General features: G+C 41.9%; 1 protein-coding gene across 4 annotated transcripts in view; it reads right to left on the reverse strand.

Annotated features, from left to right (window-relative positions):
* Positions 1 to 27905, reverse strand: part of HECW1 (HECT, C2 and WW domain containing E3 ubiquitin protein ligase 1) — a 412329-nt gene that overhangs the window by 91924 nt on the left and 292500 nt on the right. For all 4 annotated transcript variants that reach the window (XM_068236363.1, XM_068236364.1, XM_068236365.1 and 1 more), the window contains 4 exons: positions 19158 to 19327; positions 14882 to 15024; positions 12412 to 12512; positions 7137 to 8471 (listed from right to left, as the gene is read on the reverse strand). In XM_068236363.1, coding sequence (XP_068092464.1) covers positions 7137 to 8471; positions 12412 to 12512; positions 14882 to 15024; positions 19158 to 19327 — 1749 coding nt within the window. The remainder of the gene's footprint in view (positions 1 to 7136; positions 8472 to 12411; positions 12513 to 14881; positions 15025 to 19157; positions 19328 to 27905) is intronic.

A 27905-nucleotide genomic window follows, 5' to 3' on the forward strand; every position in this document is an offset into this window, starting at 1 on the left:
TTGATTATATGTCTTTACTCCATAATGGTCAAATCAACAAAAAATTTCCTGCCCTTAAAGGTAGAAAATTATTATGCAAGGTACTTCGGGCCCAGGCAGACTTGTGTAGGTCTGCAGAGCTGCATTGCTTTCTATAGCAGTGTTGAACCCATTTAGTTATGCTGAATGGGGCAGAGCAGCAGTGTGCACAAAATGCATACAGCAGCATGTACTCAGAACACAGTCTGTGCATTGTCTGATGTCCTTGCTCACGGCATACTGAGAAGCATTTCTGAAGTCAGACTAAAAGGGTCTGGGCAATGCGACAATGTGCCCAGACCCTTTTAGTGGAAATGAAGCATGTGAGCATCCTTGAAAAAAAGGCAACAGTGGACAGTGATGCATTTTGGTGGATAGCTAAAGGAGGGGGGGCAGCAATGTTGAGGGATGCCTGTACATACTTTAGATTTCTGGGCAAAAAATCAGAATGATTGTTTCAAAGAATTAAAATCCAAAGAATGTGTATAGCTTAACATTAGGAGCAACGTTTCAAGACTTCACAGCTGGTTTCCATTCATCCCTATGAAATCTTTATTACAGTGCAGCAAAAATAAGCCTCTTCTGTACTTACAATTTACAAAACTTATCAGTCACACAAACAAACCTAAATATCAAAAATATTGCATATAAATTAGGAGAACTATTCCATATTTTCTAGATGAATGAAAAGAATGAAGCCGGCCCCATCCAACGCTCTTTCACGTAAAAGAGCATTGAATAGTGTCAGCTTCATTCTTTTCATTGAGCTACCCGTCTGGTGACCGAGCAGCCTTGGCACATCCGCTCTAACTGACCACAGGGTGTGCATCTCTACATCGTTTCCATGTTTTCTATATTAAAAATATATATTTAAAAATCTTATTTTAGCACTAATTCTAATAACTAAAAAAACAAAACCATTAAAAGTCAGTGTATATATTCCTTTTAGGGTTAAGTGGGGATGACGTAGTAATAGCATTTTCACACATTTACATAACTCAATTAAACTGCAGTAGATTACTGTGTCATTCTCTGTATACAGTACATACTTATACATACGTATGATCTGTATACATACTTAAGGCAAAGATTTACATTTGCTAACATCACAATATTCTATCTGTAATATATATTTTGTTCACATTTTAAAGACTTGGTTACATTTCATAACATGAATAAGAAATTTATGAGAAGTCAATTAAAATAACTAATCATTATCCTTGTCTCATTTCCTGGGAAACCCCTTTGGTTGATTGGGTCTGCTAAGACAAGATTTCTTATTTTGCACTGGCAAGCACAACAGCTGTCAATGTGTTTAAAGGGCACCTAAAATGACATGTGACATAATGAGACATTTAAGTACAGTTCCAGTCCTATTTAGAACTAGGCTCAAGTCCTCTTTTCTTTTCTTTTTTTTGTCACTATGTTAATAATCCAGGGCTCTAAACCACAGTCTCCCTGCATTTGAACTGTGTAACACTCACTTCTAGTTACACAGATGGAAGTAGTCCACACTCAGTAACCCAAACAAAAGCAAGCTAGGGCTAAATCATTATACAGTGAAACAAAGAGAAAAAGCTGCCCTATAATAACAGCAGAGATGATGGTAACAAGTTTTATGTGTTTTATTTTATTGATTTTAACTATTAGGAAATTTATGAATGTATGACTAAATATTTCTTGGAAGTGATGAACTAATAAAATGGAGGAACTAATATTATAGGGCAGATTTTGCACTTAGTTTGAGCGTATAACTGATTAGAGCTGATAAAACTCTGTGTAATTACGGGTGAGTACACACATCCAGTTTTGACTGGCCAATGATTGGTTAATTTCACCTCCATGTAGTATGAGCTTACCTACACAACCTGTTCATAGTAGTAAGAGAAATTGCAGTAAAAATAACATGATAAAAAAAGGTGCTTAATTTTTACAATAATTATTTATAAATGATTTAGTCAATGTTTGCCCAGTGTAAAATCTTTCCTCTCCCTACTTTACATTCTTACATTTATCACGTGGCTACATTTTTACTGCTAGCAGGTGATGTTTGTGGAAAGAGATGTTGCAATTTTGGCAGTTGTAAACAGCTGTTATTTCCCAGAATGCAACAAGGCTCCCACAGTGGGATGTCAGCATCCTGGTGCTGACATCACACTGTGGGAGGGGTTTCACCACAATATCAGCCATACGGAGCCCCCTGATGATCCGTTTGAGAAAAGGAGTAGCGTTCTCATGGGAAAAGGGGTATCAACTACTGATTGGGATGAGGTTCAATCTTTGGTTACGGTTTCTCTTTAAAAATCTGTTGGACCACATACTACATGAAAGTGGTAAAATTGGCCAATCATTGGTCAATCAAAATTGGTGTGTATGCCCTCTAAAAACACTTCTAAAGGTGGCCACATAACACACAATAAAATTAGAAAGTTTCCTTTTGGAGTAAGAAATCTGATAGAATTTACTGTTATCAGTATAAGTCTGTTGGGAATGTCAAAATGGAACACAGGCGTTTCATACATTGGTCACATTTTTTAAAATGTTACAATCAATCAGAAAAATTGATTGCAATTATCAAATTTAAAAGAAATATACAAATTGTATCGTGTGTGGCCACCTTAAAGACGCCCACTAATGGTACAATTTTCAGGGAAGAATCAATCAAAGTGATTAGATAAATGCGCTCGGAAATAAAATGTCGTAACACACAGATTATGTTACCATCAATGAATCAATATATACTTTCTATTTATCACAACCTATGAGAAAAAAAAGTGTTTATGATCAACTATATTGATGCAAATGACCACCATTAGAAATGTTCATGGTGGATTTCAGACATCAACAAGGTCATGGGCGTCCGCACATCTGGCAAATTGGGGCGCCTGCCTCCTCCTGGCAACCTGTCACTACCTGAACTGGGGGGGGGGGGGGGGTCCCTGTCACTACCTGAACTAGGGGGGGGGGCTCCTGTCACTGCCTAAACTGGGTCCCTGTCACTACCTGAACTGGGGGGGGGGGGGGGTCCCTGTCACTACCTAAACTGGAGGGTTCCTGTCACTACCTGAACTGGGGGGTCCCTGTCACTACCTGAACTGGGGGGCTCCTGTCACTACCTAAACTGTGGGGTCCCTGTCACTACCTGAACTGGGGGGCTTCTGTCACTACCTAAACTGTGGAGTCCCTGTCACTACCTGAACTCGGGGGCTCCTGTCACTAACTAAACTAGGAGGCACCTGTCACTACCTAAACTGGGGGCCCTGTCACTACCTAAACTGGAGGGCACCTGTCACTACCTAAACTATCCAGGCCAGCCAGCCCAGCAACACCGCCAGCCAGGCCAGCCCAGCATCACCGCCAGCCAGGCCACAGCATCAATGCCAGGCCTTTCGGCCCACACATCATTCCCAAGCCAGCCAGAAACAGTATTGCCAGGCCAGCCAAGCACAGCAGCCAGTAGAGGAGAATTCAGAAGCCAGGTGAGAGGTGTCTACCATATTAAGGGGGCATTCTGCCTATTTATGTGAAATGCTGTCTATTTATGTGCCTCATGACTGCTGAATTTGTCTTGTTCGGGGCCTCATGATTGCTGAATTTGTTTTGTTGGGGGCCTCATGATTGCTGAATTTGTCTTGTTGGAGGCCTCATGATTACTGAATTTGTCTTGTTGGGGGCCTTATGATTGCTGAATTTGTCTTGTTGGTGGCCTCATGATTGCTGAATTTGTCTTGTTGGGGGCCTCATGATTGCTGAATTTTTCTTGTTGGGGGCCTCATGATTGCTAACTGCGAGACTATGGGAAAAGCTGAATCATCATCATATGAGACAATAGCATTAAACCTACTTTTTTTTAGCTTTTTAAAACAAAAAATTAAAACTGGGAGGTTCTAAAAAGATGAATACATTTTTCAGGAGTAGGATGGATTCAATTGTTTATCTTCACAGTTTATTTTCAACTTGGATTTTCCATAATGTTCATGTATGAGTTAAAACTTAAAGGGGAACTGAAGAGAGAGGTATATGGAGGCTACCATGCTTACTTCCAGTTGCCTGGCAGCCCTGCTGATCCTCTGCCTCTACTACTATTAGCCATAGCCCCTGAACAAGCATGAAGCAGATCAGGTGTTTCAGACTTTAAAGTCAGATCTGACAAGACTAGCTGCATGCTTGTTTCTGGTGTTACTCAGATACTACTGCAGAGAAATAGACCAGCAGGGCTGCCAGGCAACTGGTATTGATTAAAAGGAAATAAATATGGAAGCCTCCGTATACCTCTTACTTCAGTTCCCCTTTAAACATATTGCCGTGTTGGCACTTTGCGATAGATAAGTGACTTTTGGGTTGCAGTTTGGGCACTTTGCCTCCAAAAGGTTTGTCACCACTGTCCTAGTCTAATGTCCCACCATTGCTAAGTTCATGTACGCGCACCGCAACATTTCCCCCCCACTCCTATTTGCTCCCCCTGGAAAAATGTTTGCAGACGCCTATGAACAAGGTTTATTTTATTACCGAATCCTTCGGTGAAAATTGTATTGTAAGTGGGCACCTTTAGGATGCATAAACACAAGCAATATTGATTGACCAATGATGGGCCTATTTTACTACTTCCACACATTTTTTATGTAAACTCTCATACTACAAAGAAGTAGTAAAATTACAGATACAAAAGTTCAATGGTTCAAGATTTTTCTTTGTGGAACTGAAAAACATAAAAACCCCCAAAACCTGCCATCATGTTCCTGAGACAGTCAAATGTAGATTTCAACCATTAAAGGTACCCCGAGCAGTAATTTATTTTAATTACTGCTCGGGGTCCCTTTAAATACAAAATAACAGACAAGTTTGGCAGATAGTTGGACAGATAGGTAGGTGTGTATGAACCTTAAAGAGTAACTGTCAGGCTGCAAAAGCTAATTTAAACCTCTATTCTCCTGTGTTAAACAGTTTAGAAGGAAGCCAAAAAGGCAATACTGAAGTTAAAAATCTCTCTTACTTTTGATGTGTGCTGAACAGCAAGGCTGTTAGACCCAAGCTCTTAAGAGGCCGAGAGGCCGCATACCATACTGCAAAGCATTCTGGGGCCCTCCCCTCGGCTGCTAGTGAGAAGTTACAGGCTCATGTTACAACGCAGTCCAGCTCACAGCACTGAAAAATCTCCGGGCAGAGTATACTGCATGAGTCCGCTATTGTTCCTAGCCACATGGCTCATTAATATTCACTGCACAGTAGTGTTGTCTTTTTTGTGAGTGGAATCATCAGGAAGCAGGGAGGACATGACGACACATTTGGCTTCATAGGAGACAGACAAACATGGAACCTGCCATAAGCTGTCAGGAGCATCATTCTCTGCAAATACTATATAAAAATTCTGTGAAATCCAAACGTGGACAGTGAAATGCATATGTAATGTAAGTACAGCCAATCTTTAGCTACTGATATATGTGTTTTTTTTCTCTGAGACCCTATACCTAACAGCTCCTCTTTAAGTCTATGGGATTCCAGGAAAGTCCTATTTAGGGTTAGATTACACTTTAGATTAAATTGTTACTTCATCAGATTATTCTTACTTTTGGTTTTCTCTAAAGAAGAACTTCAAAGGAGTAAATGTTAAAAAGCACAATATAATGAAAGGATAGCAAGTTGTAAAATAAACATGTAAAGACTAATAAAAATATGCATAATGTAGCCATCCCCAGCCATTGTGAGCAGGACTGAACTTAGATTTAGTTGCCTATTCACAGGGCTCATGAAGACCAAAATACAGCCCTGGCACGGATTCCACTTCTGTTTCGATTATCAGAATAATAATTTTTCTTGTGCAATTGGCTTTCCATAATGTGACCATGATGTCCAAATATTTTATGTTAATGTGTACCTGAAGGAGGAAAAATTCAAAGTTATATACTTGCCTCAGTAAAGAGTCTGGATAATCCAGAGTATTCCCCCATCCTCCGTGACCTCGTCATTCCAGTGCTGGGACACTGAACATATTCGGCAAGCCGAATATATTCTTGCAGCCATGCTCCCATCCTTGTATGAGAGTGGCCACACTGCGCAGGAGCAAGTAAGGCCCATGCCTGGACAGTAGCATGGAGTCACACGTGCATGGCTTTTTCCTCTAAGCACGAGCGGCTTTGTGCAACTGTGCAGTCGCGGCCTTGCTTGCAACTGTCAAGACTGAGTGTAGTCGTACATGGACAGGAGCACAGCTGCGAAGATGTAGAAGGTCCCAGTAAGCAGTATTGCGGCAGATGAGGATTGCAGAAGCCTCTGGATCATCCCAAGGCTTTCCTCTGCTGAGGTAAGTACCTAACTTATCTTTATTTTTGTCACAGGTTTGCTTTAATTAAGGCTAGGTTGACACTACACAGTACAGTGCCATGGACAGTGACAGTACATACGCTGCCCTGTCCACGGAATATGACACATATTCACACGTCTGCTGCATTGGACATATCATAATAGCAGTGCTGCTATGATATGTCCAACTTGTGTCTGTGTTCAGAAAAGTGCACTGTTGTAAGCATTCTGGCACCACATCTGACATAATAGACATGTGTTACCTATATGATCCATCTATATGTCCATTGGTCCACTGCGTTTCATTGCATTTTTCTCGTAGTGTGAACTGAATCTAACATCATTTTTGTTTTGTTTTTTTAACAGAAATGACTTTACTACACTCTAGAAATATATTAATACATTTTAACTCATTAGCAGCTTCAATAAAATTATCTAATTTGAGATAAGTGCACTGCTTTTGACCTCAGTTGGCAGAACTCATTGTGCTGTAAATTCTTTGAATGCTTTGATCTCTCTCCCTAGCAGAAAATATAGAAACTGAAAGTAGAAGTCCTCTGTTATTGTCTCACACTGCCCCCAAGTGACAAGTGGCCAAAATACACATTACAGCAGTACTAATTAGAAGCAAGAAAATGTAACAAATAAAGAAATAAAAAATGTGCTCAAATAAATTGGAAAACTTGCACGCCTCTAAATAAATTAGCTGCTAAAGGGTTACAAACCTTATTATATAAGCATTTCATTTGTAAAATACAAAACATATATTAAGTATCCTCTTTTTATTTTTTGCAGGCATTCCCATGCTTGAATCTAACCTTCTCTCCTATTGCTTGGGCCTGCAACCGGAGATTCGAGGGCGCCAGAAGTTCTCTCTGAAGTAATACTTTGACTAGAAAGATCATCAGACCACTGAATTGAGCCATCCCCATGTTCCCTGTCAGGCTCCGGGCTTTGATTAGAATCAGGCATGGACTCAAATGCACTATTTTCCTCCTCCTCATCATCTTGAGAGGAGAAGACAGTACTTTCAGAAATCCTGGCACTGTCTACGGAAGAAAAGCGTGTGTGACTGGAAAAACGGTTGTGGCTATCATAACAGGAGGGGCTGTAACAAGAGGTACTGTAGCATGAGGTGCTATAACAAGAAGTGCTATAGCATGAGGTGTCACAAGTGTCACAGTCATGGTCGCCATGAACCCTTGCACTAGAGTCACTTTCACTCTCAGTCCGAGGATGCTCTTCATCTACACAAACATGATTACAAACACTAAGGCGATCGGAAGAAATGTCACATGGTAAAGTACTCCTGCTGTTCTCTAGGTCATCACCCTCATCAGCTGCAATATCTAGAGAACGATCAGCTGCCACAGTTTCACTTTCACTGACAATATCCTTCTCAGAAGATTCCTTCACTGTTGACTCCTCATCCATATCTGCACTATTTTGCTCCTCTTCTTCTTCTTCTCCATCCCTAAGCATCTGGGCAGAAGGTAGACTATGTAATAAGTTATGAATCCGTATGTAGTGGGTACGGGGCGTTTCGGGTTCTCCACATGCTGATGCAATCACTGTTTCCAGTTCAGATACAGGAAGAGAGCATGGCCTGGTTTTCCTTTTCACTGTATTTCTCAGTTTTGGTTCATTTTCATGTTGCAGATTGCTGTCTACTGACTCTTCTCCGTTTTTCTCTTCATCCTTGTTTGCTTCCACTGACAAACTAGCATCCTCTGCATTTATTACATCTGTACACTCTACCTCATTGGCAGCGCTGGAATCAGCAATGTTTTCTACTTTGGTTTCAGGATCTGAGGCAGAAAGTGTTTCCGGCCCTGGCTCAGGATTCAGATCATTTACTTCATGTGGAACAATTTCTTGGCTCTCTGTTGTCCTAGCCAGAAAAGATCCAGCAACTGTACTTGCAATGGCTGTCTTATGTAAACTGTGTTGACTTATTGATCTGTTGTCAATTGCTGCATACTTTTCATGACCACCTCTAGAAATGCATCCATTTGGCAACTCTGAAGTAGGATTTTCTGTGGCAACTGAAGTCCTTCGCTGGGGCTCATTAGAGAGGACTTCCGCTGGGTGGCGCAATGGACTTTCGCTAGGAATCGGGTCAGGATCAGAAGTGATGGATATGTCTTCATCATCTAAAAATATAAAATGACAAATGCAGAAAATGGAAGTGAGGAATACAATAAATTCTGTTCAGAATAAAAAAGGCTTATTTAAAGGTCACCTGACACACATATGGGAAAATCAAACCAAGTATATAACCAAATATAACCAAAGACTGCCTTCAGTGAAAACTGCATGACAAAATAATGCATAGCTCCAGAGATGTGTACTGCAGACTTAATACACACATTGTGACTTTCTTGAGTAAGTGTTACCTGAGCTCATAGGCAAACGCAGAGGGGGATTACAGCTGCCCAGAATCCCCCCCTAAGACCAAGGCCGTGCAGTTTCTGGGGAAAGGCACAAGTTGAGGCACCAGAATATCTGCAAGTATCCTGCAGCTCACAGCACCACCCCCTTTCTTTCCCTGCTACAATTGACTTTGGATGTAGTAGCAGCATGTGTACAGAGCATGGAGCAGCTCCGGGATGAGAACATAGAGCAGCAGCGTGTGTACATAGAGTAGCAGTGTGTGTACAGAGCAGCAGTGTGTGTACAGAGCATGGTGCAGCAGTGTGTGTACAGATCATAATGCAGCAGCATGTGTACAGAGCATAATGCAGCAGCATGTGTACAGAGCATAGAGCAGCAGCGTGTGTACAGAGCATAAAGCAGCATGTGTACAGAGCATGGAGCAGCAGTGTGTGTACAGAGTATGGAGAAGCTCTGGGGAACTTAATAGAGTCAGGTATGAGCACAGCCATGTGGTCCTCATTATCTGTATCCAAACTGCTCCTGATGGATTCCGTTGTCAATCGGACATTTAGGAAATGATTGTCAGATCCTGTCAGTTGGACAGGAAGTTGCATTATGTTTACCCAGCGCGTGGCTGAGGGAGACCTTTCAGGAATCCCCCCCCCCCCTCGAAAATCCTGGGTTTGCCCCTGTGAGCTCATCCTTTCCTCCTCTCAGGACTATTAACTCTTCATAGTGATGGATAGTTTCAATGATCACTAGGGAGGTTCAGCAACTTGATTAACTTAACTTTAAGGGACACCCGAGGCGAAAACAAACGAATGAAATAGACAATTGTATCTATCTTCCTTCTCCTAAAAATGACTTTTTAAGATATTCCACAGTTTTTTTTAATGTTTAAATCTACTTTTTAAGTTTTAACTATTTTATTGATTTTGCTCAATGACACATTCATTGAAGTATGCCAGAGCTAAAATCTATGAACTATTAACCCTTTTTATCTCTTTCCTTCTCTCAGAAGCCATTTTCTGCTAGGAAATTGTTTTATAGTTGGAATTTCTTATCAGTGAGGGTCACACTGTAGTCACTTCCTGTCTGAGTCAGGACTGAGTCAGCCACTTACATACCTGATATTTAACTCTTTCAGGCAGAGAAAAAAAAAGGAACACAGCATAGTTATTTGAGTGCTAGGCACTGTACATACCCATGTCTATCTCATCATGTCACTAGTCACCTCGGGTATCCTTTAACTTTTGACTTTAGAAAAAACGTGTGTATTTGAAAACACTGATCATTCTGTGATGCAGTTTTTATTGAAGTTTACCTCTAATTATGTAGCTTTATCATGTTCAGTCTTTAAGTCTTTTATAAGTTTGTTTATACAGTCTGAATTCAGTCTGGCAAACAGTCTGAATTCAGCTTTCGTCAGCTCACTGATGGCAAAAATGGAGAAAGCTAACTTCAAATTACTTTATATAGGTTGAGAGACCCCCAGGGCTGCCTGCACTATGTCATTAATAGCATCATTTGGCAGTTCAAATTAATTGGAATATGTGTTCAAATTAAATCTGTAACCTCTCACAACGGAAAAATGGAGTTTTGAATCAGGATGACACCATTTATTGGCTAACATAAAAGTATATATAAAAGAGTAAGCTTTCGACCCCTGGGCCTTCGTCAGACTGAATTCTGTATGCTTATAAGACAGCTTTATACATGCAGCATCAAATGGGATACATGGATTTTTGGACATAAATACATGCCATTATGATGCATTCAACCACTAAGGACCAGGGGTGTTTTGCCTGATCTGTGCTGCGTGGGCTCTCCAGCCCGCAGCACAGATCAGGATTATGCCAGGGCGATCAGACTTACCCCCTTTTTTCCCCACTAGGGGGATGTCCTGCTGGGGGGGGGGTCTGATCCCTGCCGGCTTGCTCTCCCTCCCTCTCCCTCCATGGGCTGCGCAGGACGGATATCCGTCCTGTGCATTGTAGGATAGGCTTCAGCCTATCATATGCCGGCGATCCCCGGCCAATCAGAGGCCGGGGATCGCCGATCTGCCTTACGGCGCTGCTGGATTTCTTTCCCGCGTGTTCACATTTTGCCGGCGAGCCGCCATCGGCGGCTCTCCGGCTGTTCACGGAGACACCCTCCATGGAAAACGACTTAAGACCTGCCCACGCCTATTGGCGTTAGGCAGTCATTAACTGGGTAAATTACAAAACATCCAAAACAGTGTCAGAGGTTGTTAGGTTGTTATTACAAACAGATAGGACCCTTTGTTTACTGAGTGCTCACACAACTGAGACACTGCCAGACACACAGGCATCGTAAATTCCTAGTTCAAGAGATTGTTCAGTTTAAATCCAAGAAATACAAATCAATGTCCTGCGCTAACTATCTGACTATGTTTCTGTGTACATATAAATTAGTATTGGCTTTCGTTGGTGCACTATGGAGCCGCTGCTCTCTGGGTGGAACCAGATACTTGTATGCAAAAAAGAGAAAGGGTCTTATCTGTTTGTAATAACAACCTAACAACCTCTGACACTGTTTTGGATGTTTTGTTTTAATGAAGGCATCATAATGACATGTATTTATGTTTCCTAAAAAAAAAAATCACAACTAATTCACTGCATTCACTGTAAAAAACAGCATTCATTCCTTCATTCCTTGTGTGTCCTCTCTTCTGGCCTGGCACACAGGCACGATGGTTGGCATCCTTATGGTAAGAAAGCCGTGAATATAGCTCACTACCATTCTAGTACGGGCAATCATGCTCAGTGTTGGTAGGGGGTGCTTTATGAGGTTTGCTCAAAGATCAGGACATTTTTCACAAAGCACGGTTACCTGATTTTAGGCTCTTTTGCAGTCCTGATACCAATAAATGAATGCTGACATATTTCGGTTGGCAGATATACTGTAGAAGTGGGAAATATAATTATAATTCCCAACCAGATGAATTTTCAATTAAGGTCTCTCTAGCCTTTAACCATTCACCTGCATCACACCCCCCACAATCTTGCATCACACCCCCCACAATCTTAGATCAAAAGGACGTAACACCCCCAGAGTCCACCTCAAAACCTTTGGAGACAGCGCCTTTTGTCATGCTGCCCCTACACTTTAGAACTCCCTGCCACACCCAATCAGGACAGCTCCATGGCTGAAAGCATTTAAGTCTAAACTGAAAACCTACCTCTTCAGTCTGGCATTTATGAACATCTGACTATCTCCTTTGTAACACAACCCAGCCTGCAACCCTGTATTGATCTGAGACACAACTATGCGCTTTGAGTCCTATGGGAGAAAAGCGCTTTACAAATGTAATTGTATTGTATTGTACCTTTATAGAAGCGTTTAAAATGACACACATTATAAAAATAAAATTGAATAAGTTTAATTTTAACTAAAAACTCATCATCTTCTTTAGCCATCTACAGTATATGCCCCAACAGGTCTCTTCTTACTTATCCTTAGTAATCCTAGCAGGGCTTCTAGAAGAGCTCCTTTAGGGAAGATCAAGGAATGTGTGAAATTCTTCTAGGTGCCCTGCCAGAATCATAAAAGACCAAGAAATAAACAGCCAATGACAAACACAGAAGAAAAAAAGATGATCGTCACCGGAGGTTTATTAGTAGAAACCAAGATTAATAAAACTTTATTTTGCAATCAGTTTAAACAGACAATAAAAAAATTAAGAAAAACTTTTACCATGATGGATAGAAGATGTTATCTCAAAACGGAACTGCAGCTGTCCACTAACATGATCGGTTGGCAGCCGACGGCCTAACGTGTAGCTTACAACTCGATCCCTTGATAATAAAAAAAAAATAGTCAACATAAAACTCTCATATGTATATCTGTTTATATTTAAATTGTGCATGTTCTAGGCATATTTATTCACATTACCGAGCCATGTTTTCAACACTGTGCACAGTGCCACAGAAGATCATGATATACAGATTTCTATTATTATTAATACAGAATCATGCATGTGTAACGATTGGTGTAGCACACAGATATCTGATTATTTGTGATCTGCAGAATCACCAATAATACAGACGTTATACCTGATTATGTGGTGATCTGCAGTATCACCAATAATACAAGTATAGCAAATGACCAACAAGATATGTAATGCTTGGAGCAACAGTAACAGAATGAGTAGCAGAATCTCACCAGAGGAGCTGGTGAGTATAGAGTATAGTAACTGATAGTGTAGCAAAACCTCACCAGAGGAGCTGGTGGGTATTATTAGAACACAGTAACTGATAAGTTAGACGTCACCTCACCAGAGGAGCTGGCGAGTACTAACCGTACACAATAACTGACAGTTTGGCTTTACCTCACCAGAGGAGCTGGTGGGTACTGTCAACACAATAACTGATAATTTGGCTTCACCTTACCAGAGGAGCTGGTGAGTATTATCAGTACACAATAACTGACAGTATTGGCTTTACCTCACCAGAGGAGCTGGTGGGTTCTGTCAAAAGAGCACCTCACCAGTGACAAGGGCTCACTGGTGAGTAGAGAGGTCAGGCAGGCAAAGGTCAGCAACGAGCGAGCAGGCACAGTACAGAATCGACAGGCAACAGAATGGTAAGGTATCAGGCAGGGTACAGTAACAGAGTCAGATAGGCAGAAGTATAGGAACGGTAATCAAAGAGCAGAGCAGTGGCGTAGCAATAGGGGTTAGTGGCGTAGCAATAGGGGTTGCAGAGGTAGCGACCGCATCGGGGCCCTTGAGTCAGAGGGGCCCAAGGGGCCTTCCCCCAAGCACAATATTAGCTCTCTATTGGCCCTGTGTTGGTAATAATCACTTCTATAGATGCTTTAAAATAATAGTAGTAATCATTAACAAACTGTTCCCCATTCCCTGCTTACACCTCTGACACTGTAGTTGCCATTGGCAGGTTTTGGTGCGCCGTATCAATTGTTATGTATAGAGTGCTTGGGAGGTCCCATGTAAAACTTGCACCGGGGCCCACGGCTCCTTAACTACTCCACTGGAGCAGAGTCATATGGTAGCAAGAGTCATACACAATATATCAATATACAGTATAATAATATCCTAGTCTTGTGTGAAATCCCTGGTTTCCTCCCAGATCAAAGCACACCGGATACTATCTAAGGTCTGAGCGCTAGCACATAAGTATTCGCAACAACAGACAAGTTGCGAGTGAGCAGCGAAGGCTTTTGAAGCAGAGGAGACCCCACGGCCGCGCCCACTCCAATCAGCCAATCCTGAGCGCCGTGAGTCACCTCTGACGTCAGTCGCGCCTCCTCCCCGCATAAAGGTCCTGTCTCCGCGCGCGCCCGTGCGATACAGCAGTCCTATGTGCCAATGACAGACCCGTCCTCGGCGTACTAGATGCCAGAGGCATGGGTGAAGTTCCTGAGTATGCAGGCGAGGCGGCTGGGGAAACACCCTGCGTGTCCGCAGCCGCCCTGACAGCGGATGTTACAGCATGTGTTTTAAACAGAGGTGATGAGCATATGACCTCATTTATCTTATGCTGGGCATAACTGCTTCGTTTATGTGTTGGTATCGAGCCAGCCGGCTCGATGCCGGCGCGTCACCGCTTGTCCGCGCGTGCGCACGGATCGATTCCCGCTCGTCCCCGCGGGCGCTTCCTGTCAGCTCTTCGTTTTTTTCTATTGTCCGCCCCGCGGGGATCGATCGCGGTATCAATCCGCCACGGTGATTGGACAGGATGGATCTTATCAATCGAGCCATCAGCGGCTCGATTGATAAGAACTATCTAACCGTGTATGCCCAGCATTACACAATTTACTGTGGATTGAAGTCCAGGTTCATCCTGATTGCTGAAAGATCCTCATTTTAAAATATTGATTCTTTTAAAAATTGATGAGATGGACGGAGCAAGGGAACTTAAGGAGGCCAAGGCTCAAATTAGGCTGCATTGCCATTGGAGGAGGAGGAACACATTCTCAATAGGATGCTACAGTGTGCAATAGAGAAAATGGTAATAGTGAGCAATGGGTACCTGGAAGAAAGCTGACACATAAAGATAGTGGCACACTGTGGAAAGGAAGCAAACCAGAAAGCTGTCTGTAGGCTGACCTGGCAAGTGCAATGCATGAGTACTCTGGGCATAGTATGCATTATTGTTAAATCCTTCTTTACATAGCGGTAACTTACACACTTAGCAACACTCACCCAATTGCATGTCTTTCCAGGAGCCGCTGTACTGGCATGGACAGCTTACCCAAAAATCGTTTGATAATAGGTCGGCTCTTGGCAAACTTATCCTTTACTTCAATTTCCAATACATCAGTTGGAAGAGAAACAAAGCTGAACAGCTGTAGAAATATAATTATTATAAGTTAATATTATTATTGTGATTGCTTTACATGACATCTTCAGTGGTACTTAATGTTAGATAATAAATACAAAAAATACATACAGTCTACATTTATAGCAAGGATTTTGCAGAAAATAGACAGAGAGTATACCTTGTAACCTATGAATAGAATTGGAATAGAAATATAAAATACAGTAGTACTTGTAACATTAGGGAATATCATAATTGTGATTATTTTGAGGGCATCCAGTACTGCATCAGAAAATTCTTATGAAGCATGTCTGGCCATCTATGCCAATGCAATATACCGTAGAACATAGGTAATTGGTCACAACATTGATTTAAAACTTAAAAGCTAGTCTTCTAAATGGCTGAGCAGAAACAGCATTTTAAATGAAAACAAATGAGACAAGCAGTCCTGTCTTAAATACAATATCCCTGTAGGAACTGAAAAATAGCACTGTATTAACAAATATCTGCCAATTAATTTAAATTTTTGTACAAAAAAATGAGAGACAGAGGTCCTTATTCAATTCACCTTGTTTGATATTTTGAAACCATATCAATAAAATACAGTTTAAGCCACCAGCAAGCAAGAAAATACTCTGAATAATTTTGACAGTACTTTTTTACCTACTTTTATGGCACTTTTTGTGAATTTGTGAATTGAATAAGGGCCAGAGAGAGAAAGGGAAAAATCTTCACCAGCATTGTGAAAATGCTAATATCATCTTGTTGGAAGAGTTTAGTTGCAATTATTGCTTTAATTGGGCATTCACTTTCAATGGTAACTCTTCCTCTGAGACTCCCCTCCTCTGTCTCTGTCTTCCCCAAGACTCAGTCCTTGGATTTGTGTTCTTCTCTGTTTACACCTTTTTCATTAACAAACTCATATCCAACCCTACAATTCTGAATGCAGATGACTCCGAAATGTACTTGACCACTTCTGACTTGTCTTCCTCTGTCCTGACCAAAGATTCAGGCTGTGTGTCCATTTTGGCCATTGTGGATGATGATGTGTGACACATACCTGAAACTCGATTTGAACAAAACTGTTCATTTTTTTCTACGCACCTTTAAAACATTTCATGCCTTTGTTATCGATTGTCCCGACTACTGTGTCATCCTCATATCTGCTATTCAACCAACCAGACTCTCACCTTTACAATACATCATGAATACTGCTGCTATAATTCATGTTCCTACCCACTACTTCTTATCTGCAAATTGGTGCATTGACCCACCTCAGAATGAATTAGTGCTTTACCTGTAAATTACTCCATGGTTTCTGTCCAACTTACATTTTCAAACGTATTCGTAAATACACGCTCTCCTCCATTGACCTTCTAATGATTTCCTTACTCATAACCTCTTCCCACACTTGGCTTTAAGATTTCTCTAAAGGCTGTTCCCACTCTCTCACCTTGTTTGCTCCACTCCATCAGGTTTTGTCCAATCTTTAACATTTTTATAGAAGCCCTTAGAATCCATCTCTTCTAACTCCCCTACCCATGTTCCCCCTTTTCTTAAAGCGGATCTGAACTCAGAACTTTCTCTCTGCTCTAAAATATAAGCAATTTCATAGAAACAGGTATAGGGTTAACATCCTGTGTTTACAAATTAGCTGCTATACATAGGCAGCCAGCTGGCACAGCTGAGATATATTTCTCTCTGTTTTCCTTCTGTCCTGTGCCAGGTCCACTACCTCCATTTACTCACAGTCCCATTTCCCCTACCTATTGCGTATTCCACCCGCCTCCTATGTTGTCAGCCTGCTCCTCCTACTATGTCATAGTATGGACTTGTAAGGTATGCTGGTAAGTCTATTAATTGCATACGTAGGAGAGAGCATTCATAGAAATGAATTACATATACTGGCTACTTTCTTTAAAAAAAATTACACATTTTATTTAGAATAAAGTGACAATAAAATAAACCAGCATTACTGGAAATGTCTACCAATGTCATTGATTCAGCATTTGTCCTCATACATTTTTATTGTTCTTTCTATACAGTATTCCTTCCCTGCATCTAATATGCCATAAAGTATTCGAATAAGTGTTTCTGGTTACCTGATTTTCAGCGTATTTTAATGCTGGCTAGGTGATTAGGCAAATAAGGAAGACATTTAGGAAAACAGTATAAAGCATCTGTAACCCTTAATTTTCTGTGGTCACCCACAGGCCTTTTGTTTGCTTGTAAAACCCATCTTCTAACCAGTTAATGCATAGTACTGCATAATCTCGGGGCTCAAAATAAGTAAGGGTGATAAAACATAACGCCAATCAAATGCTACTTTTATTCATGACCGAATTAAAAAGCCAACAATTTAAATGTAATCTTAAGTGAAAATAAACGTATGATGTGATTTGTATGTGTAGTACAGCTAAGAAATAAAACATTAGCAACACAGATATGAGTCTCATATCGTTTCCAGTACAGGAAGAGTTAAGAAATTATGTTATCTATGCAAAAGAGCCTCTCTCAGCTCTTTACTAAGCGCTGCCTTCTGAAGCTTTTATGTCAATTGTCTCTCACTGTACCTTGTTTGTTTAAGGTTTTACTACAGAGTAGCGTGTAGTGTGTAAACGGCAAGTATTAGAGAATGATGCAATGTTATAAAAAAAAAGCTTTATAACTGAAAATAAAAATATCAAACTATTTTCTTTGCTTCTAATGTTCTATGAATTATCCATACTACACATACAATTTATTATATCATAAGGGTTTTTTTTGTTTTTTGCTTCAGTGTCACCTTAAGCAAGTGTTTTGCACAATCCAGGTTTATAGTATTCCCTATAATTCTCTTCAATAACAATGTTGTTAAACTGCCATCTAGTGGCAAGAGTGTAATACAGTGGAAGAAATAATGAAACACTGATATTCCAAGGGTTATTGCATTTTTGATGCAAACTCCCCAACCCACCACGATACATCCCTAGACATATGACTGTGTAAAGCGATGCGGAAGATATTGGCGCCATATAAATACTAGTTAATAATTAACTGCAGGTAGCTTGGAAATTAGTAATTTAAAATGAACAGCTACAGCACTTATCAGCTCATTTCCAAACTGCATGCAATTTGCAACAGAATTGCAATACAGCTCTGCAATGTATGATCTCATAGAGCATCTCAACTGCTGATCAGGATGAGGCTACCCCTTGCTCTTTAAATAGCACTGAGAGTTTTGGAATGACAGCTAATCACAGCCCCGTGCATTTATAATGATGTCCTCATCCTGTATCAGGCGATGGAAATTGAACTAGCTGAAGGAGAAGTTGTTTAGGCAGCTTCCAGGAGGAATATAGCAGAAGCAATAGGTGTGAAGCTGATTCATAGTGTAGGCAGTGGATTACAGCCAAGGTGGGGACATAGCAAGATGCAGAACAGCTGTAGTGAATAGTGGTGTCACACATTTGGCTATACAATGGCCTCGATTCATAAAAGGCTTTGCGGTAACAAAATCTGGGAGGGAAAATACCGCATTCGGTATTTTAGACTTCTGTGTGGGTGTATGAACAATATCCATCTCTGCCAGTTCCTGTTATTGAAATGAAGGTAGTTCTAAAAACTGACCAAAGAAGAATAGGGACTAAATGATAAATGGGCCTTTATATATAAAAATGGGACAATCTGGTGCTAGATTGTTACTTTTTTGTTCTCCACCTTTAAAACGTCCGTTTTTTTCTCATTTAGAGCACACCTGAAGTGAGAGGGATATGGAGGCTGACATGTTTATTTATTTGAAACAATGCAAATTGCCTGGCTGTCATGCTGGTCATCTGCCTGAAATACTTGTAGCTACAGGTCCTGAACAAGCATGTCAATCTAGTGTTCTGACCCAAGGCTGAGCCACGTGCAAATCAGACACTACTGCAGCTAAAGAGATCGGCAGGACTGCCAGGCTTCTGGTATTGTTTAAAGGGAAACAAAAATGGCTGCCACCACATGACCCTCACTTTTTCCTTTAAGTCAATTATATTTATGAAGGGGCCGTTTTAATGTTTATGGTAGTTATCAGTGCTCTTGGATTGCCTACAGTAAGTACCCTAATGTTGCAATTTGCTTGAATGGAGCCTCAGATCACACATTGCAGAGAACCAATGCCCAAAATACACAAAGACTTACTTCTCGTTTCCAGACAGGATTGACGGTGTTGCATATAATTTTTGACCTCTTTTCTTGGCCATGGTGAGGGAGTGCTGGAAAGATGCTGTGTTTCCCAGGCTGGATAGAAATCTTCAGATATGGGTCTGGGTTGAAGAACATGCCCTTCTTTAACCCCAGAGCTTGGAAATCTGAAACAAGAGGGGTCAAAATGATTTCTACCTCTTCAAGCTAGAATTTAATATGCAAAGTTTTACAAATCTTAAATCAGTCCCCATGCACATATTTAATAAATATACCATCTAGCAGCATAGTAAAAAGAGTACAGAAATGTAGCATTTTTTTGTAGAGGGCGAGGCCACAATATTTAAGTTATGATAAAATGACCAGAGGCTGCTGGATAGAGGGAATCAGTTTCAGGTTCTGAAGTGGCCATTGCTAATTCTGCTGTTCAGACTCCAAAGAGACAGGCATAGAGTAAAACTCCATGAGAAGATTGCAAAATTGCCTGTGCCACAGGAGGTGGTTACTTAGCCAGTGTCTGAACTTCTTACTAAACACTTTACTTAATAAGTTATTTGACATCCACTAATCTGCACAGACAAACACATGGTCTGCAATTTAACACTTACACAGTCATAATTAGAAAAACATTGTGCCTGTACTTGAGATTTAAAGTAACACAACATCAAAAGTACAGATAACAACCATAAAACATTTGCAGGCTGAAAACAGGTTGGGCCAAGTGAGCTACTAAGACAAGCAACAAGACTAACTAAAGTTTGGAATGTTTGCCCATAACAACCAATTAGGCTTCATCTTTTACATTAAACAAGAGATCCCAGCTAAGTTAGGCTGTGCTGACACTACACTAGAGTGGTATGATATGGTAGCAGGAAAAAAGGGTGCCAGCGGCTAGTGGACGAAAAAGGGCACTGCTGTAGACGCTAATGAAATTATCGTTAAGACAGCGAAAAAAATCAGAAAAAAGGGCGCCCGATAAATATCGTTAACAACATTAGAACATTAAAGCTTTTATAGCATGTTATCATTTTAGAAGCTTGCAACGTTTATAGTTTTTGTCATATTATTTTGTTTGTATGTACAGATTTTACGTTATCAAAGATATTATAGTTTCTATGTGTAAAAGGGTGTTTCTCCAAGGGGAGTGGTTAGGGTTAGGCAATACCGCGGGGTGGGGGTTAGTTACGGTTAGTCACCACCAGGGGGGTTGTTAGGGTTAGGAACCACCAAGGGGCGGTTATGGTTAGGCACCACCAGGGAGGTTGTTAGGGTTAGGCACTAGGGGAGTGGTTAGTTTTAGGCACCACCAGGGGAGGGTTCTGCGTAAGATTAGGGTTGGGTTAAGCTGTATTGTTGAATTACATAAGGATTTTAACGTTATTATATTTTCGTTTTAAACGCCCGTCTGTTTTAAAATGGTATTTATTGTTAACCAAATTTGTTAACTATGTTTATCGTTATCGAGATTTCATTATCCACCAGCGCAATTTCGCTATCCAGTTGGGCCCTCTTTTTCTGGCACCCTTTTTTCATGCACACATATGATATTTATAGATGCGGTGTGCTGCTGTGAGGCATGCCATATATAAAAAAGTGGAAACGCAATCTGCTCTCCAGAAAGATTTGTGCAGGTCAACATTTTTCCACAGCAGACTGCATCACATAATACCACAACAAACATATGTGAAAGAGCCTATCCTCTATAGAGAAGCATCGGCACTTTGTGCATGTCCATTTCAATCCATTGTCGACAGCAGTAAATGCAGGACAGCCACAAAATACAGAACAGCAGATGGTCACGTGAGCCAGTCTTAAGGATCCCGAGTAAGCGGTGTTGTATGGCTGGCATTGTGACTAGAGTTGCAGGAGAAGCTAGAACTGCTGGAGGGAACTGAATCTGGGAGCAAAGCTGGTGATTAACAGATGGCATATGTGTGCTTGTTGGGGTGCTTTGAACAAAAAGTTGTTAAAGGACCTCTGTCACGAAAATCTTAAAATTTAAAATAAATGTAAACATATACAATTAAGAAGTACGTATCTCCCACAGTAAAATGAGCCATAAATTACTTTTCTCCTATGTTGCTGTCACTTACAGTAGGTAGTAGAAATCTAACAGAACCAACAGGTTTTTGACTAGTCCATCTCCTCATTGGGGGTTAATAGGGATTTCTTTATTTTCAAAATGCACTTAATAACAATAACAATAACAATAATATTTATATAGCGCTTTTCTCCCTGGGGACTCAAAGCGCTGTGACCCTGCATTATGCAGTCTCAAAGGCTAGGGAAAAGAGGTGAGTTTTTAGCCTTTTTTTAAAGCTGTCCAGAGAAGGAGCCTCTCGTACTGATTGTGGAAGTGAGTTCCATAGAGTAGGGGCTGCATAGGAAAAGGCCCGAGCACCAAATGTTAAGTGTATCCTGGGAATAACCAGCTTCATCTTGTTGGCAGAGCGGAGGGTGCGTGGAGGGGCATAAAGTTCCAATAGATCCGCTATGTATTTGGGTCCCATGTGGTGTAGAGCCTTGAATGTCAGCAGGCAGATCTTAAAATTGATTCTCCATTTTACTGGCAACCAGTGAAGAGTTTGCAGTACTGGGGTGATGTGTGAGCTGCGGGGGGCATTGGCTAGGAGTCTGGCTGCAGCATTCTGTACTAGCTGTAAGGGGCGCAGAACCTTATCTGTAGATCCGATTAACAGGGCGTTGCAGTAGTCTAGGCGGGAGGATACAAATGCGTGAACCAGGGCAGGTAGGTCTTCAGCTGGGATAAGGTGTTTTATTTTCGCTATATTTCTTAGATGGAAGAAGGAAGACTTGACGACAGCTGATACCTGCTGTCTGAGTTTTAGATTTCCATCCAGGATCACCCCAAGGTTTCGCACAGAGTCTTTATACTGCACAGTATCTCATCCAATTGCTAGTTTGAGGTGGTGAGCGTTTTGAACTTTATCCATCATGTGTGGACCACCTACCACCAACACCTCTGTTTTGTCAGAGTTCAGCCTCAGCCAGCTGGTGTTCATCCAATTTTGTAAATCCACTAGACACGCATTTATGGATGCTGATGGGTCTTGGGTGCCAGGCTTGAAGGACAGATACAGTTGTGTGTCATCTGCATAACAATGGTATCCTAAACCATAGTTCTGGATTATTTTGCCCAGTGGGAGCATGTAGACTGCAAAGAGTAATGGTGATAGTACAGAACCCTGTGGAACTCCATAGGCAAGTGGCACTGGATTAGAGTAGTGTGTGCCCAGACATACTTGCTGTGTCCTGCCAGATAGGAAGGTCTGAAACCAGCTAAGAACAGTACCCCTTAGGCCACAGTAATTCTTCAGTCGCTGGATTAGTATTTCATGGTCCACAGTATCAAATGCTGCTGACAAGTCAAGAAGAATCAGAATTGAGCAATGTCCCTTGCAGTAAGTAGATCATTCATTACTCGGACTAATGCTGTTTCAGTGCTGTGCCTTTTCCTGAATCCTGACTGAAAAGTATCAAAGATGTTGTTATCTGTAAGCCTGGCTTCTAGCTGGTTGGCGACTGCTTTCTCGATAACTTTTGATAGGAATGGTAAGTTCGCCACAGGTCTGTAGTTGGTTACAGAATCAGGATCTAGTGATGGTTTCTTCAGGAGGGGTTTTAATGAATGGCAGTTGCTCCATCCAACTGCCAAAAAGTGTACAATGAGTAGGGAGGCTGGCCAGCATCTTTGTATAAATCTTTTTCAGGGAGTGTCTTTATAAAGATTAAAGGCCATGCTGAGAATCCCCTATGGAGAGATGAACTAGGCCAAAACCTGTCCGTAATGTCAGATTTCTACTACTTACTACTTGCCAGCAACACAGGAGAGAAGTAATTTATGACTCATTTTACTCAGGAAGAAACTTACTTCTTATTTGTATGTGTTTTACATTTTAGGAATTTTGTGACAATTCCTCTTTAAGTAGAAACTTCATGACCTCCTGCTTTTAGGTATAGGAGGTAACCTGTGAGGCGAGGTAGTGTGACATCAATGGGGTCTATCATATAGCATTATCAAGGTGTCTTGGATTAGAATAAAAGGCGGACCCTACCTGTCAGATACCTGGTGGGCTGATGTGGATGATGCAGCAACTGATGGCAGGCTGAACTGATGTGTAGCACCAAAATGAGAAGCAGATATATAAGCAGAAAAAGGCCAGCAGCCATCACAGCTTGCCTATGTCTATGTTCAGCAAAAAGAAGAATGTGTGGGCTGACAGAAGGAAATATTAGGTTCAGGAAGAAGGTCTAGGCAGGCAGCAGACAAGATGTAGTCAGTGATTAGGAACATAATTCCTCAAAAGATCAAAAAAAAAATTATTAAAGTGAGCCTTGTTACAAGAGACCGGGCAATTATCTGTGTTTCTCTGGGTGTTGACTTGATCTTCCTTTTGTATTTAAATTTTAGACAATTACATGAGCTAAAGCAAGAGGTCTTTTGAAGTTAAGTTTCACAGCTCAGGTACAGAAATGTTGCTTTAGCAGAGACAGTAGGCCTGATCCAATTCACTTGTTCTCCTAAGTTTTCTCCTAGGAGGTCATTTTTTTTATCTTCTGTTTAAAATAATGTTTGTACTCTGCAACTGAAAAAGCACCAAAAAGTGGGTGAAAAGTACTGTCAAAATTATTCTGAGTATTTTCTTAAAGGATACCCGAAGTGACATGATGAGATAGACATGTGTATGTACAGTGCCAAGTACACAAATTACTATGCTGTGTTCCTTTTTTGAAATAGTTAAATATCAGGTATGTAAGTGGCTGACTCAGTCCTGACTCAGACAGGAAGTGACTACAGTGTGACCCTCACTGATAAGAAATACCCCTTTTTACCTCTTTCTTGCTCTCGGGAGCCATCTTCTGCTAGGAAAGTGTTTTATAGTTGGAATTTCTTATCACCTAGGAGAAAAAGTTTATTGGATCAAGCCCAGTTAGTCCACACACCAGGGGGTCAATACCCCAAGGAGCAGTAGTGGAGGAGCAATGAGTATGCCATATGGGACTGGGGATGAATGAGCGAAATTGACAAAACAATCTCACTTAGCAAGATCCTGACAAACCCAGCAGTCAAGTTCGCCATGTGGCTGTCTTAGGCGAGAAGCCAGGGGGTGGTCGGGGAGGAAATCTACAGGCAGGAAACGGGGGAAATTCCTTCTTCTTGACCAATAACCTCTTCCCATAATGCACCCCTTGTCCCAGCAACCAAACCTAAGAGATCGCACCACAGACCTTTATAACAGAGAAGGGTTTCTCATTCTATCTTGTGATTTCATGCTATTAGCAGGGAAAAGGACAGAGACAGGGACAGAGCTGCATCCATTTCTGGAAACTTAGATCAGGATGTATAGTATTCCATAGTTTACTATATCATTGTGTTATTGTACATGCATATACACAGTCGGCTATGAATTTTAGAGCCGTTTAGTATAACTGTTCATTATAGTAATAGTTATGAGCATACACACAAACACACAACATTTATATTGCGCTTTTCTCCAGGCAGACTCAAAGCGCCAGAGCTGCAGCCACTAGGGCACACTCAATAGGCAGTAGCAGTGTTAGGGAGACTTGCCCAAGGTCTCCTACTGAATGGGTGCTGGCTTACTGAACAGGCAGAGCCGAGATTCGAACCCAGGTCGCTTGTGTCAGAGGCAGAGCCCTTAACCATTACACCATCCAGCCACTACCATAGAGCATAGAGGCACTGTGTAGGCTCAGCTAGTGGCAATTTATTACTTTCCATTGATTATATAAAATTATTACATTAAATATACTCATTGCATGTGTACAAGGATAGATAACCTCACTTTTCTAAAAATGAATGACAGAATGGTTACTGAAAACCATGTATCACCCACCACTGATGATGCCAGCAAGCTGACAATTCATGCTGCTAGTATTAACCTTGACATGTGATCAGAGGCGTAGCTAGGGCTTTCAGCGCCCGGGGACAAAGACTATTAATATGCCCCTAAGGTGAACGGGCCAAATAAAGGGGCGTGGCCACATATTAAATGTGGGCGTGGTTATGGGTGGAGCCAAATGTACAGGAAGTTAGCAGGCTCACGCTCACCCACTCTCCCTCAGTATGTACCTTCCAGCATGTTCCAAGACAAATTGAGCAATCATGAGCCCCCCCCCTCCCCATCAAGACAAATTCAGCAACCATGAGGCTGCCAACAAGACAAATTCAGCGATCTTGTGTCCCCCAACAAATCATGAGGCCCCCAACAAGACGAATTCAGTAACCATGAGGCCCCCAACAAGACAAATTCAGCAGTCATGAGGCACATAAATAGACAGCATTTCACATTAATAGGCAGACCCTTAATATGGTAGACACCTCTCACCTGGCAGCAGTTCCCCAAAATACACTCAATCTGACAGCAGTGGTTCCCCAAAAATAGGTAGCCCCAGGTCTATAGGTGTCCCCAGAATAGGTGGCCAGCGGTATAGATGTCCCCAGAATAGGTGGCCAGCGGTATAGATGTCCCCAGAATAGGTGGCCAGCGGTATAGATGTCCCCAGAATAGGTGGCCAGCGGTATAGATGTCCCCAGAACAGATAGCCAGGGGTAGAGATGTCCACAGAACAGGTAGCCAGGGGTATATGTGCCCAGTATATGTAACCAGGGGTATTTGTGCCCAGTATATGTAGTCAGGGGGTATATGTGCCCAGTATATGTAGTCAGGGGGTATATGTGCCCAGTATATGTAGTCAGGGGGTATATGTGCCCAGTATATGTAGTCAGGGGGTATATGTGCCCAGTATATGTGTAGCCAGGGGGTATATGTGCCCAGTATATAGGTAGCCAGGGGGTATATGTGCCCAGTATATGGGTAGCCAGGGGGTATATGTGCCCAGTATATGGGTAGCCAGGGGGTATATGTGCCCAGTATATGGGTAGCCAGGGGGTATATGTGCCCAGTATATGGGAAGCCAGGGGGTATATGTGCCCGGTATATGGGTAGCCAGGGGGTATATGTGCCCGGTATATGGGTAGCCAGTAGTGTTGGGCGAACATCTAGATGTTCGGGTTCGGGCCGAACAGGCCGAACATGGCCGCGATGTTCGGGTGTTCGACCCGAACTCCGAACATAATGGAAGTCAATTGGGACCCGAACTTTTGTGCTTTGTAAAGCCTCCTTACATGCTACATACCCCAAATTTACAGGGTATGTGCACCTTGGGAGTGGGTACAAGAGGGAAAAAAAAATTAGCAAAAAGAGCTTATAGTTTTTGAGAAAATTGATTGTAAAGTTTCAAAGGAAAAATTGTCTTTTAAATGCTGAAAATGTCATGTTTCTTTGCACAGGTAACATGGTTTTTACCGCCAGGCAGTCATAAATGTAATAAAGATAAGAGGTTCAATAAACAGGGACCGGTAACGCTAACCCAGCAGCAGCAGCAGCACACGTGATGGAACAGGAGGAGGCGCAGGAGGAGAAGGCCACGCTTTTTGAGACACAACAACCCAGGCCTTGCATGAGGACAAGAAGCGTGCGGATAGCATGCTTTTTACCGCCATGCAGTCATAAATGTAATAAAGATAAGAGGTTCAATAAACAGGGACCGGTAACGCTAACCCAGCAGCAGCAGCAGCACACGTGATGGAACAGGAGGAGGCGCAGGAGGAGAAGGCCACGCTTTTTGAGACACAACAACCCAGGCCTTGCATGAGGACAAGAAGCGTGCGGATATAGCAGCAATGCTTTTTGCCGCCATGCAGTCATAAATGTAATAAAGAGAAGAGGTTCCATAAACAGGGACCGGTAACGCTAACCCAGCAGCAGCACAGAGCACACGTGATGGAACAGGAGGAGGCGCAGGAGGAGAAGGCCACGCTTTGAGACACAACAACCCAGGCCTTGCATGAGGACAAAAAGCGTGCGGATATAGCAATGCTTTTTGCCGCCATGCAGTCATAAATGTAATACAGATGAGAGGTTCAATAAACAGAGACTGGAAACGCTAACCCAGCAGCAGCACACATGATGGAACAGGAGGAGGCGCAGGAGGAGAAGGCCACGCTTTTTGAGACGCAACCCAGGCCTTGCATGAGGACAAAAAGCGTGCGGATATAGCAATGCTTTTTGCCGCCATGCAGTCATAAGTGTAATACAGATGAGAGGTTCAATAAACAGGGACCGGAAACGCTAAACCATCCCAGATGTTCATTGGTCATGTTACTTGGTTGGGGTCCTGGAGTGTTGCGTAGTCGTTTCCAATCCAGGATTGATTCATTTTAATTTGAGTCAGACGGTCTGCATTTTCTGTGGAGAATGCTATATAGTGTGGCTGAACGAGCGGTGTACTACTGTTCCCAGCAGACACAGAACAGTACACAGAATGCTATATAGTGTGGCTGAACGAGCGGTGTACTACTGTTCCCAGCAGACACAGAACAGTACACAGAATGCTATATAGTGTGGCTGAACGAGCGTTGTACCACTATTCCCAGCAGACACAGAACAGTACACAGAATGCTATATAGTGTGGCTGAACGAGCGGTGTACTACTGTTCCCAGCAGACACAGAACAGTACACAGAATGCTATATAGTGTGGCTGAACGAGCGGTGTACTACTGTTCCCAGCAGACACAGAACAGTACACAGAATGCTATATAGTGTGGCTGAACGAGCGGTGTACCACTATTCCCAGCAGACACAGAACAGTACACAGAATGCTATATAGTGTGGCTGAACGAGCGGTGTACTACTGTT

Source organism: Hyperolius riggenbachi, chromosome 5 (genome assembly GCF_040937935.1).
Source record: "Hyperolius riggenbachi isolate aHypRig1 chromosome 5, aHypRig1.pri, whole genome shotgun sequence".
Classification (NCBI taxonomy): Eukaryota; Metazoa; Chordata; class Amphibia; order Anura; family Hyperoliidae; genus Hyperolius; species Hyperolius riggenbachi.